The 12,557-nt window shown below is 56.8% G+C and overlaps 1 protein-coding gene across 2 annotated transcripts in view; it reads left to right on the forward strand.

The window, feature by feature from the left end:
* Window positions 1–12,557, forward strand: part of STRIP2 (striatin interacting protein 2) — a 33,961-nt gene that overhangs the window by 3,482 nt on the left and 17,922 nt on the right. For both annotated transcript variants that reach the window (XM_007670881.3, XM_007670897.3), the window contains exons 3-14: window positions 2,496–2,570; window positions 2,971–3,105; window positions 4,366–4,486; window positions 5,576–5,644; window positions 5,961–6,067; window positions 6,657–6,784; window positions 7,092–7,289; window positions 7,760–7,986; window positions 8,905–8,970; window positions 9,666–9,729; window positions 10,782–10,853; window positions 11,875–11,949. In XM_007670881.3, coding sequence (XP_007669071.3) covers window positions 2,496–2,570; window positions 2,971–3,105; window positions 4,366–4,486; window positions 5,576–5,644; window positions 5,961–6,067; window positions 6,657–6,784; window positions 7,092–7,289; window positions 7,760–7,986; window positions 8,905–8,970; window positions 9,666–9,729; window positions 10,782–10,853; window positions 11,875–11,949 — 1,337 coding nt within the window. The remainder of the gene's footprint in view (window positions 1–2,495; window positions 2,571–2,970; window positions 3,106–4,365; window positions 4,487–5,575; window positions 5,645–5,960; window positions 6,068–6,656; window positions 6,785–7,091; window positions 7,290–7,759; window positions 7,987–8,904; window positions 8,971–9,665; window positions 9,730–10,781; window positions 10,854–11,874; window positions 11,950–12,557) is intronic.

The raw sequence follows: 12,557 nt of genomic DNA on the forward strand, positions 1-12,557 counted from the left end.
GGAGTCTGCCCGGTCCGATGGGGTGGGGCTGTGCCGGGGGGTATCCTCTCTCCCAGGGGTCTTTAGGGGCCCGTAACCTATACTAGTCATCCCCTTTTCTGGGTTCGGGCTGTTCTCTCTGGGTCCAAAGCAGGAAACCAGACCAGGAGAAGCGGCTTGGCCTAGTGGATGGAGCATGAGCCTGGGAGTCGGAAGGACCTGGATTCTAATCCTGGTTCTGCCATTTTTTGGCTGTGTGACCTTGGGCAAGTCACTTCACTTCTCTATGCCTCGGTAACCTCATCGGTAAAATGGGGTTTAAGACTGTGAACCCCATGTGAGACATGGACTGTGTTCAACCTGATTAGCTTGTATCTGCCCCGGCACTTAGTACAATACCTGGCACACAATAAGCGCGTAACGAATACCAAAAAAAAAGGCAAAAAAAAAAAGACCTCGATAAATGCGATTGATTGAAACCTCACCGCTGGGCAGTTGGGGAAAGGTAGGTGATGATATGACTGCCAGATGATTGGATGGGGCGTAGTCGGGGATGGGGACCTGGTGAAACGGTGACACTTTCCTCATGTCCCTTTGCCCCGCTGACTCCTCCGCCCTCTGCCGCCACTTTCCCCCGCCTTCCACTCCTTCCCCCATTCAAACCCTAAGACACCCCCCCCGCCCTGGAGGTGTGGGCACCGTGCCATCAGCCGTGTCCTTGTCATTATTCAGTAGGTTGTGCATGCTGGTTATTAATAAGCATCTCCCCTCACGCCCGGGACGGAGAAGTGAGATGTCATATCGCGTCACGTGGAAATGACACTTTGACGCACGTTTCCTTCAGCTACAAGAGACAAACAAATCTTTAGAGAAGTTCTTATGAATACCAACGTGAATAAATTTCTTGTTGAGTGACAGGGAAGAAAAGAACAAAGTTAATAACTCGAGGCCTCATTTTCATTTCCATTTCGGCGCTCGTGATGTCCTTATCTCCGAGGCACTTTTTAAAAACATTCTTCCCGAACGCCTCGAAAAGCTGGGTGTGTCTGATTAACAGGCAGGGAGAGGGAGGGGTAGAAAGAGAGAATTAGCCTCAGCCACCCACGGATCTATGGGGGTGAGCGACATAGGAATCCGGGGCTCCTGCCGGGCTTCCAGGCTGGGGCTGCAGCTTGCCCATAGCCAGCCGCTTGAGTCAGCAGCGTGCCACGCCAGCGACCTTGCCCACCTGGGTTGAGCATGGCGAGCTTTGGGAAGCTGAGGGCTGGGGTCTGCTCTATTCTGAGCACCACCGCCGATTCCCCTACCACTCTCCAGAGGAGCGGCTCATTGTGACTCAGTTTCCTCATCCGTGAAATGAGAAAACTGCTGCTGAATTAAGAGATCTGTGCTGGAAAGCCGTGCGTCTATCTGGCGGGACTTGGGGGAGGGACACCCTTATGGGCTCTCTGTCTTGGGCATCTGAAGACGCTGCCAATGACTCTGTTTTCTCAGGGGTTTATCAGTGTGGCCTTGATGCAGCCGCCCCCTGTGTAGCCTACTGGCGCCGCGTTTCCCAGCTGCTGCGGGCTGGGCGCCAGGTTGGCAGACCGGCCGGGGAGCGGTCAGCTCTGCGGCCTGACAGTCCAGGGGCTGGCCAGGAACAGGAGCCTGCCGACCCCGGAGCAGCCCACTTCACCGGGCCCTGTGTGGCTCTGAGTCTCGAGTCTGGATTTGGGGGTCCCTGATGGATTCCGTTACTGCCGGAGATGGTCCCGTTGTGGGTGTCCCTGGAGGCCTGGAGGAAGGTGCCTTGTGTGGGGACTGGGAAAAGAGGAATGCCATCTCCAGGTCCAGCCTGCCCCATGCCCTCATCTGGGGCGGCGCCAGAACCAGAACGTGGGAGGGAGGCGGCTGGCGGGGTCACCGGCCTGGATCTCCGGACACAAATGGCAGGGAGGGAAGAAGCCAGCTCTGGGCCGGGCCTGATGGAGGGCTTTGGGCCGGGCCTGACAGGGGTGCTGTTAGAGATTCAGTGGACCCTTCCAGGAAATGGCAGGAAATCTCAGAGTCACATTTTGCAGCAGCCCCCGATGCTCTGCTGTGGACTCTGACATCCCCTTTCCTCCACCTCCCTCACTCATCCCTTCCCCACCTAACCTCTCTGGGAAACCTGCAGCTCGGTTCTGCGGTGGGATATGGGGTTGAGGTCGGGCTGGGACAGGGCAAGATCTCCCTACTGCCTCCCTCCCCAGGATCCCCCCCATGCATGGGGGCAATGTTGATTTGTCTCACGGCCGCCCGCCGGTCCCTGCCCAGGGTCTTCCCAACCTTGGTGTCCACTCAGCGTGGCTGGATGAGAACATAATCATAATTGGGGTAAGAGAGATAGCCCTTGGGGACCTATTCTGAGGACGAAACTGAGGACTTAAAGGAAGAGGGACCGGTTTGGGCCTCGCCTAGGCGGAGCTGGGGGTGGAGCCCAAGAGGCCTGTTCTGGACTGTGAGAGGGGGTCTTCTCCATCTTGCCTGACCAGAACTGTACAGCTACACCGAGAACCCGGAGTTCACCACAAACAGGCAGTGCTTTGAAGAGGACTTCAGAACGCAAGGTGCCCAGAGCAGCCCAGAGCAAGCCGGGTCTCCAGCCTTTCCTCTGCAAGCCCCAGCCTGACCAACGGGGCCAAAGAGTCACCGTCCTCCTCCTCCTCCTCCTCCTCCCAGCTCCCTGTGGCTGAAGAGAGGAAGGGTCGTGAGTCGAAGTGCCCGGAAAGGAGAGAAGGGAGGCAGACGTGGGAGGAGGGGAGGCGATCTGCCCCCGTGGCCACCCTCGCTAATCTGGGAGATGGAAGGGCTGGTGGTCACAGCACGAGAGAGGGTCTGCTGGACTGCAGCCCCCTCCCTGTGGGAGTCTTAGCCGAGACCCAGTGGGAGGAGGAAGGCTTGGAGATCTCCCACAGGGAGGGGGAAGGCTTGGAGATCAGTTGGCTCACAGTGGCTGTGGGGTCCCAGTACAGGGCAAGGGCTGGCTGGATCTGGGGGAGTCGCAGCAGAAGGCTTACGTGATGCGGCTCCTGGATGGGCTGGAGGTGGTCCACCGGGACCGGAGGCTGAAGGTGGCTCGTGCCATCCTCTACCTGGCCCAGGGTGAGTGACCGTGGTGGGCGGGAGCTGGGGAGGGGGCAGGCGGGGTGCGCTATTCTAAGCCTGGTGCAGAAGTAAAACTGAACCTCTTGAGACCTCTCCTTCTGCTTCTGTAGCCACTAGAGGAGAAGCGGCGTGCCCTAGTGAAAAGAACTGGCCTAGTGGCGGGAACACAGGCCTGGGAGTTAGAAGACATGAGTTCTAATCCCAGCTCCACCAGCTGCCTGCTGGGTGACCCTGGGCAAGTCACTTATTTTCTCTGGACCTCAGTAACCTCATCTGTAAAATGAGGATTAAATCCTTCTCCCTCTGACCTAGACTTTGAGCCCCATTTGGGACAGAGATTGGGTCTGCCCTGATTATTTTGTATCTACCGCAGTGCTTAGTTCAGTGACTGGCACATTGTATGTAAGCGCTTAATAAGTGTCATTAAAAAAGAGCATGTGTGTGGCTTGGTGTGGGAGTTGGCATTACGGGGAGGATGTGCTGCCATTTGTTAGGGACAAAGTTAGGATCAGAGCTCCAGGAGCCGGTTCTGGAAAGCAAATCTGGACCTCAAGCCCTGACTCCGGAGTGTTCTGGTCACCTCTACCTGCTCGTGCCTCTGTTTCCCCACCCCATGCAATGCGTTCGGCGATGGGGCCGCGTCACTGCCTAGCCTCGCAGCACTCTAAGAAAGTGGAGGAAGGAGTTCCCAATCAGTGGTATTTATTGAGCGCTTACGGTGTGCAGAACATTGTTCTAAGCACTTGGGGGAGTACTTTTTTTTTTTATTAGTGGTATTTGTTAAGTGCTTACTGTGTGCCAGACACTATACTAAGCACTGGGGTAGGTATAAATTAATCCATTTGGATGCAGTCCATGTCCCACATAGGGCTCACAGTCTTAATCCCCATTTTGCAGGCGAGGTAACCGAGGCACAGAGAAGTGTGAATTGACTCGCCCAAGGTCACCCGGCAGACAAGTGGCGGAATTGGGATTAGCATCTAGGTCCTTCTGAGGCCCGTGCTTTATCCACTAGACCATGCTGCTTCTCTGTATAGTATAGTAAAATATGAGTTGGCAGACATGCTCCCTGCCCACAAGGAGGTTATAGTCTAGACATCCCAAGGTCTCAGGAGAAGCCATCTGAGTCGTCTGGGGCCCTAAGGAGTGTGTGTGTGTGTGTGTGTGTGTGTGTGTGTATGTCCGTGAGCAGGGTGGGGGTTCTGAGAAGACCCTGGGTTGGCTAAGTGAATCCTGCCTCTCTCCCTCACCCCTTAGGTTCCTTTGGAGAGTGCGACTCTGAGGCCGACGTGCTGCTCTGGTCTCGGTACAACTGCTTTCTGCTCTACCAGATGGGGGCCTTTTCTGCCTTCCTGGAACTGCTCAACATGGAGATCGAGTGAGAGCCGGGGGAACGGAGCGCGGGAGGGTTGCCCCGAGGTCACCCTCATATCCCAGGTTGGGCGAGAGAAAGGAGCGCCAGGCTGGTTGCGGTGCCGGCGGCAGCAGTGGGTAACTTCGCTCTGCCCACGTCAGTGAACTGGCGGCTGCAGGGAACTCATCTACCAGTCCTGGAGCTTCACTGACAGTGGCCCTGGTCCCGGCTGCTCTGCCTTCTTCGATCCTGCAGCCATTAGCCGACCCGATGCCCGGGATACCCACCGCCAGGCCCTAGAGAGGTGTCCGTCCACCACTGCTCCCAGGCTGCCCCCCTGGTCCCTGCCTTCTGCCCAGCTGCTGAGACCCTGTTACCCCTAGGAGGGTCGGAGTCTGCTCCCTTGGCTCATGGGCGGAATCCATCAAGAAGTTCCTTTTTCTGTCAAAATGCAACGTGACCATGTCGATTATATAGATTATATAAGCTCCTGGAGGGCATGGACTGGAAGGCACAGACTGCATGTTTGCTTCTGGAGAACTCGCCCAACAGCAGGCTCCCCATATAGTGGTTGGGGTTAACTGGGAACTTCTGTTTGAAAACACTCATTCCCAGGGGGAAAACCTTGGGAGGGGGGCTCCAGGGATAGGGAGAGGAAGGGTGGGCTTGCAGGCCCCCACCCTCTCCGTATCCTGTTCTCCCGTGGCTGTGGGACAGGGCTTCTAGGGGTTTCTTGGGGCAGAGGAAAGCCAGGGTGCCTCTCTGCCCTTCCGAGTCCAGATGGGAGGAGACGATGGGAGCAGTATGGAGGGACCCCAAAATAGGAGCTCTGGGGAAATCTCCTGATGGGGAGCAGTCAGTCTCCCCCTATTACCATGCGTTCTTTAGACCTGCCTCGGGACCGAGAGAGACGGACCGGGGGTTTTCGGTTTGGGGGCAGAGGCAGGGGTGTAGTTCGGAGATGGAGGTTTACAGATGGAGAGGTTTGGAGGCTCCTGCAGTGACTGAGCCAGAATCTTTCCCCGGTCACCACGTGGGGGTGAGCCGTGGGCCTGGCCGGTGGTGCCGGGATCTCCCAAGTGCCCAAGCTCTGCCCCCTTCTCCCGTTGGCAGCAACAGCCAGGCTTGCAGCAGCGCCCTGAGGAAGCCGGCCATCTCACTAGCGGACAGCACCGAGCTCCGGTGAGTGGGGCCTCCGGCCTGGTGTCCCTGTCCGCCCGCGGGGGGCTGAGTGCGGGTCCGTTCTGGGCGACGCCAGCGGGAGCTGGAGGGGGAGGGAGAGGGATCTGGAGAGGGGAGGATGCCAGGCTCTGCCGCCTCCAAGTTGCCTGGGTGCCGGCTCCTCCAGGAAAGATCTGACCTGGGGAGGAAGGAAAGGTTCCTCTTCGTTTCGGGCCCCATGTGGGGAGGAGTGGGACCTGCCTTGGCCTGCCACAACCCCGCAGAGAATTTGGGGAGCAGCTGGGGACTCCGTGATGCCCCCCATTCCCGACCCTAGGGTGCTGCTGAGCGTCATGTACCTGCTGGTGGAGAACATCCGCCGTGAGCTGGAGACCGACCCCAGCCGGTGGAGGGCCACGCGGGAGACCTTTCGCGCTGAGCTGAGTGAGGACGGGGACCTTCTGGGAAGGCAGGGCACCGGGAGATGCAGAGGGCAGGCGGAGATGGGGAGGCCGCCACCCAGTTCTGTGTAAGGGCAGGAGGGAGGGAACCATAATGGCGGCGTTGCCGAGTGGGGAGAGCACAGAACTGAGTCCGGAGATACGGGTGCTAATCGTGGCTCTGTCAAGGACTTGCTGTGTGACTTTGGGCTAGTCACTTAACCTCTCTGAGCTTGGTTTTCCTACCAGAAGATGGGATATAAACTCCAGCCCGTTCTGTCCTGACAGGGAGGTTGTGAGGGCAAGGGGCGAGTGAGGCCCTGTATCTGAATGCTACATTGTTCGGCTTGGGGATGGCTTCCTCCCCACCGGCACCTGCCTGGTTTGGGGAGAGGGGACCCCTGGGGTGCCTGTTGGTTAGGCCCGGCCCCTCGGAGGGACCTTGCAGAGCCCATTTCCCTGTCAGAGTTTTGTTTGGTCTGAGGGCAGTGTGTGTGACTCTGCCTGGTCCTCCCCCTGCCTGGCCTAGGGCCCAGGGTGTGCTAGCGGGACCCCATGTCTCTGTCTCTGTCTCCTGCCCCCCTCCCCTCAAGGCCTCCCTGTGCACAGTGAGGAGCCGTTTGCCCTCCTGCTGTTCTCCATGATCACCAAGTTCTGCAGTGGCCTCGCCCCGCACTTCCCCATGAGGAAGGTCTTGCTCCTGCTCTGGAAGGTGGTCACTGTGAGTGCCTCTCCCCTCTGTCCTCCGTGCTCTGGGGAGGAACCCTGGCTCCCACCTCCATCTGTCTTTTGAGCTAAACCCGGGGAGGGGAGGGAGGGGCGGGGGGATGCAAGGTCAGACCGGCTCCCCTGGGCCCCGAGCCAATGGGCCATTGTTCATCTCTCCAGACCTATTCGCCGAGGATGGGTCTGAGGGGTGGGTCCCTCCCCGTTCTCCCGGAGAGGTGAGGCTGGAGGAGGAGGAGGCTGAGGGCCCCATGTCTGTCTCCCCGTCTGTCTGTCGGTTGTTCCCCCTCCGCCCCTTGCAGTTCACGCTGGGTGGGTTTGAGGTCCTGCAGACTCTGAAGGTCCGGAAACGGGAAGAGCTGGGTCTGCCCCCGCTGGCGGAGGACAGCATCCAGGTGGTGCGGCGCATGCGGGCCGCCTCCCCGCCCTCCTACACCCTCGACCTGGGCGAGTCGCAGATGGCACCCTCGTCCAAGCAGCGCGGGCACCGCAGCCGCAGAGTACGGGGGCGGGGAGGGACGGAGGGGCGTGAGGGGTGCGGGGAGGTGGGTGGAGGCACTGGCTTCCACTATTGTTGGGGACCCCTCCCTGCTGGCCTGACTGCAATGCTGTACCGTTCCCGTTGCTTCCACTGGAAGTTGCTGCTGTCTCCAGCCCTTGCTGCCCAGCCCTCAGAGGAGAGCACTGGAGGTCTGAGACTCCTGGGTCTTCTTGGTAGAGCTCCCAGTGGGGGTTTAATCAGTTCATTCTTACCATGTGGTTATCCCCTGGACCCACAGGGAGCCAGAACCTCCTGAGTGAGGAAGGGGTGGGTGGCACCTAGGGAGCTGATGCTGGCTGCTTCTCTGCTCCAGCCTCCCAGCACCTCCTCTGTGCCCCCCGCCCCCCATCCTGCCTCCACCTGGCCGAGCCCGGTGGGTGAGTCCCACCAGATTGGGACCTGCCTCCCCCTCCCGCTTGCTCTATTCAGCAGCCCCTCATGAAGCAGGACAGCCTGGACATCTACAATGAGCGAGACCCCTTCAAGAACGAGGAGACCCCACCAGAAGAGGAGGAGGATGGGGAGGGGGAGAACACCCTGGATGGAGACCCAGACCCGCTGGAGCGAGACCCTCTGCTTCCACCTCTGCCCGCCCCACCTCCACCCGCCGAGCGGGTGGCCTTCCCCAAGGGGCTGCCCTGGGCCCCCAAGGTCAGGTAGGTCAGCCTGACCAGAGGTCCACAGGCATTCCCAGGAGCCCCCGGTCCCAGCATCGGGGGCGGGGCGGGGGCTCGGGGGTGAAAAGCCAGCCACAAAACAGAGGCATGGATGGGTATGCTGGTGGATGGGAGTCCTGGACTGGGTCTCCACTGCACTTGTGCCCGTAGCTACTTCTAGCCAGCTCTGAATGGCAACCTGTGCCTGTTGCAGCCTCAGGGTAGCTGGGACTGGTGAGAGGGGGATCCCGACCATGCCATGCCAGGCAGGAGGAGCCTAGTTAGCAGTCACTCTGGGCAGAAATACCTCCCATCTGTCTCTTCAACCTGGTTCCCTGCATACCGGGCCTTCTACCAGGCAGCCGCCAGAAGTGCAATCCAATGAGGCTTGTTAAAACTTGGTTAATGGGCGCCAAATAGAATGGTTTTTCTCCTGCGATGGAAGATAACCAGTCAGCTCAGGAGCCAGAACACTTGAATTCAATCCACTTGCTGCCTTTTTTTTTATGGTATTTAAGTGCTTACTATATGGCAAGCACTCTTCTAAGCGCTGGGATACAAGTTAATCGGGCCAGATACAGTCTTTGTTCCACATGGGGCTTACTGTCAAAGAGAAAGGAGAACCGGTATTAAATCTCCATTTTTGTAGATGAGAAAACAGAGGCATGGAGAAGTTAAGGGATTTGCCCAAGGTCACACAGCAGGCAAGTGGTGAATCCGGGATTAGAACCCAGGTTCTTTAGCTCCCAGGCACATGCTCTATCCACTAGGCCACGCTGCTTCCCCCACTCTTAGTTACTTGAGGGTGGTGCAGAGTAGTCTGAGACTTTTTTCTGAAGGTTGACTTTTATTTTTTCTCATATGCCCCTTCCCGGTTTTCCTTCCCTGCCCCTTTCCCCTTAACCCACTCTCCGACAGGCAGAAGGACATTGAACATTTTCTGGAGATGAGCAGAAACAAATTCATCGGCTTCACCCTGGGCCAGTAAGTGTCTAGTGGGTCAAAGACTCAGGCTGAGGAGAGTGGGAGAAGAGGGTTAGGATGAGAATGAGGAGTGAGGAGTGAAAGAGCTATTTTCCAATCCTGGAGAGACCGTATTGCTGTATTAAGTATCTAGGGGTCTCTGTTAAAAACAGACAACTTCCTACCCTCAGGGAGCATCCAGTCTACCTGGGGAAATGAGGCAGACCAAAAGTCTCCATAAATGTGTACGTTCAGATGCCACAATTTGGAATGGGCTGATAATATGTAAGATAGTGAGAGCTGCGGGAGATCCAGCCTTGAACCAATGGTGAGGAGTTTTTGCTTGATGCCGAATGAAACTGAAAGTCCATGGAAGCTTTAGAGGAGTGGAACAGTTCTGAGCTTTAAAGTAAGAGGGGAGGGTGTGAAAGGCGCGCGAGAGAGGCCTAAGGGTGAGGAAGTCTACAGGCAGCTCGCTCATCTAAGGAAGTGAGAAGAACCGGCCTGCTCTGGTTCTGATCTGAGTGTAGACCCGGGGCATCTTGTGGCATTCGGCCAAGGAAATAACTGTGTAGCCCTCAGCGCCGCTTGCTCCGTGCCCTCCTGACCAAGAGCACTGCTGAGCTCCCAGGATCAATGTCTTGGAGCGAAGCCCCGGGAGCAGCTGTGTCTAGGGCTCGGTTCCTCACCGGTGACTTTCCCTTTCCCCTCTGCAGGGACACAGACACGTTGGTGGGGCTGCCTCGGCCCATCCACGAGAGCGTGAAGACTCTGAAGCAGGTGACCTGGGCCTCCGGGGGCGAGGAGTCTATCCTGGCAGGGTGGAGGGCCGGCGGGGCCCGGGGGCGGGAAAGGTCTTTCCATTGAGGAAATCTGCTTCATCCCTCTCGATTTCCAGCCCTGCCCAGGCTGCTCCACTTCCCAGTGTAGCCAAGAAATCCTCCTCCCTCCAGCAAGGCCGACTTCCCCAAGAAGGGGCAATCCTGGTCCCCATACAGACGGCAGAAAGAGTGGAGAGAGCTGCAGAGAACCTTGTCTCAGGGGGTTCAGAGGGCACCAATGGCTGCCACAAGGAAACTGCCACCCCAAACGACATGAATTGATGCCCCCAGAATTAGAAACCTCAGTCCCAGCAGCATCCTGGGAGAGCTGGTGCCTTAGGCTGCTCCCCAAGAGCGCCCACCACATCAGTGGTTGACACCGTGTCCCGGTCACGTTTGTGACAATGAAACCGCCAAGGCCGTGCCTTCAAACCCAAGTTACACCTGAGCGAACAGCCCCAAGTGCCCACTTTCTTGGCCTCTGGGGTCTTCAGCCAGGGGTTGTTATTATTATTACTTCTAATAATAATTACGGCATTTGTTAAATGCTGCTATGTGTCAGGTATTTTACTAAGCGCTGGGGTGGATACAAGCAAATTGGGTTGGACCCAGTCCCGGTCCCACTTGGGACTCAGTGTTAATCCCCATGTTATAGATGAGGTAACTAAGGCACAGAGAAATGAAGTAATTTGCCCAAGGTCACAGAGCAGACAAAAGGCAGAGCAGGGATTAGAACCCATAACCTTCTGCCCGTACTCTATCCACTTTGTCACGCTGATTGGATGGCAGTTTGTAGAGATGAGGCCCTGGGGGCAAACCTTGCTCCGGAACTAGGTTGGCAGGATGGTGTGCTGCCTCGCCGCTTCCCCTCAGGCACAGGAGCTCCGTGTCCATGGGGGAGGCGGAGGAGATGGGACAACCACCAGACTCTGGTTTGGACTGTTCGTTCCTCCTGGGTGAGTCCCTTAAGCGGATCCCACTGCCAGTGACCAAGTCCCACTCTCTCCCCAGCACAAGTATGTCTCCATCTCTGATGTGCAGATCAAGAATGAAGAGGCTCTGGAGAAATGCCCCATGTCCCTGGTGAGGCGGGGGCCCTCGGTCTGGGGGATTGGAGGGGAGGAAACGTTGGGTTAACAAAGGTCTGGAATCCTTCTAGACAATCCATCCAGTGAGTGCAGAGCACTGTAGTAACTGCTTGAGAGAGTTCAATAGAGTTAAAGTGCCCCCCAGTCAAGACTATAAGCTCACCGTGGGCAGGAAACTCTGTTGTACTGTACTCTCCCAGGTACTTAGTACAGGGCTCTGCACACAGTAAAAACTCAATAAATACCATTGATTGACTGATCAGTATACCGGGTCCCAACCCTCATGTATTTCTGAAGTGATGTCAGAGTGGGTCCCTGCCTGGTCAGTGAGTGAAGCAGGTCCCAGCTGGGTCTTCCTAACTCTACCCTGGGTGGGGCCTTGATCAGCCAATCAGCTTTAGGGGTTGTTATTTCCCGGGCTGCTTGGTGTGGGTGAGGGAGTCTCCATGACCTGTGAAACTCCCTCCCCATATCATAGAAGGCAAGTGGGGTGATTCTGAATATGCTTTGTGCCCCTACTCTTGTGTAGCTGCCTACCTGATTGTTGTCCCCACTGCTCTCCTCTTTAGGTGGCATGTGTGTGCACGTGTAGGGGTGGGAAGGAGAGGAGGGGAGAGAAGGGTGTGTGCCCATAGTCCTCGTTGGAAGGGATTTGGAGTGTTCACCACAGCCATTTCTCTCATCCCTGGTGTTGCAAACTGGCAGAATGGGTGTCAGTCGTATTTACTGAGCACTTACTGTGTGCAGAACACTGCACTAACAGCTTGGGAGAGTACGATATAATAGTAAACAAACATTACCCAGGCTACAGACCTGCAAATCCTCCTTTGGTCCCACCCAACTTGTGACCCTGGCAAGACCCTTCTTTCTTAGTCTCAGATTCCCATGAAGTGTCTCCTGAGGCTCGCTCCTGGGTTGGTCAGGAATGAGCAAGAGAACAATCCAGGGTGTCCTGGACAAAGCAATAGGAAGGGTCTGCAGTGCTGAACGGTCAGGACTTGGGGCTCCCTCCTTAGGGAGAAGAGAAAGTGCCAGAGACGCCATGTGAGGTCCTGTACCAGGCCATGCTCCACAGCCTTCCCCAGTACATGGTAAGGCTGCGCGGACAGATCTTCATCCCGTGTGGGCACAGCATGAGAGGTTTCCGTTTGAGGTCCTGGATTTTACTCAAATGCTCTTTAGGACTGCCTCTGGGGACTTCTTGGTGCCATGAACCTTTGCTCCCAATCCAACTGCCTTATCCTAGGGGCTTGGTTGGACTGGATTGGACTGGCTGGAGGGAAGATTTTCTCTATCTCGCACTCTGGGAGGGCTTTGAGGGCTGCCAGACCTGGTAGAGGGTTGGAGGAGAGGTGGGGAAAGGGCGCGAGTGGGGAGGGGAGATACTGGTGACCAAGCAAACATGGTCTTCCTAGCGGCCTCCCTTCTTCTCTGATTGGGGGTTATCAGCGCTTCCTGGTCCCTCAGCTGGCTTGGTTGACTAAATTGCTGCCTGGGACTTGAGCTAGAAATAAAGTTGGCATTTGTTAAACGCTTACTATGTGCAAAGCACTGTTCTAAGTGCTGGAGGGATATAAGGTGATCAAGGTCTCCCAACTGAAGCTAGAAATGAGAATCCTAGCTTCAACCCTGTGAATCACCTGAAATAAGTCACCTTTCTTGGGCCTCAGGTTTCCCAGCCTTCAAATGGGAAGATCAG

Source organism: Ornithorhynchus anatinus, chromosome 10 (assembly GCF_004115215.2).
Source record: "Ornithorhynchus anatinus isolate Pmale09 chromosome 10, mOrnAna1.pri.v4, whole genome shotgun sequence".
Classification (NCBI taxonomy): Eukaryota; Metazoa; Chordata; class Mammalia; order Monotremata; family Ornithorhynchidae; genus Ornithorhynchus; species Ornithorhynchus anatinus.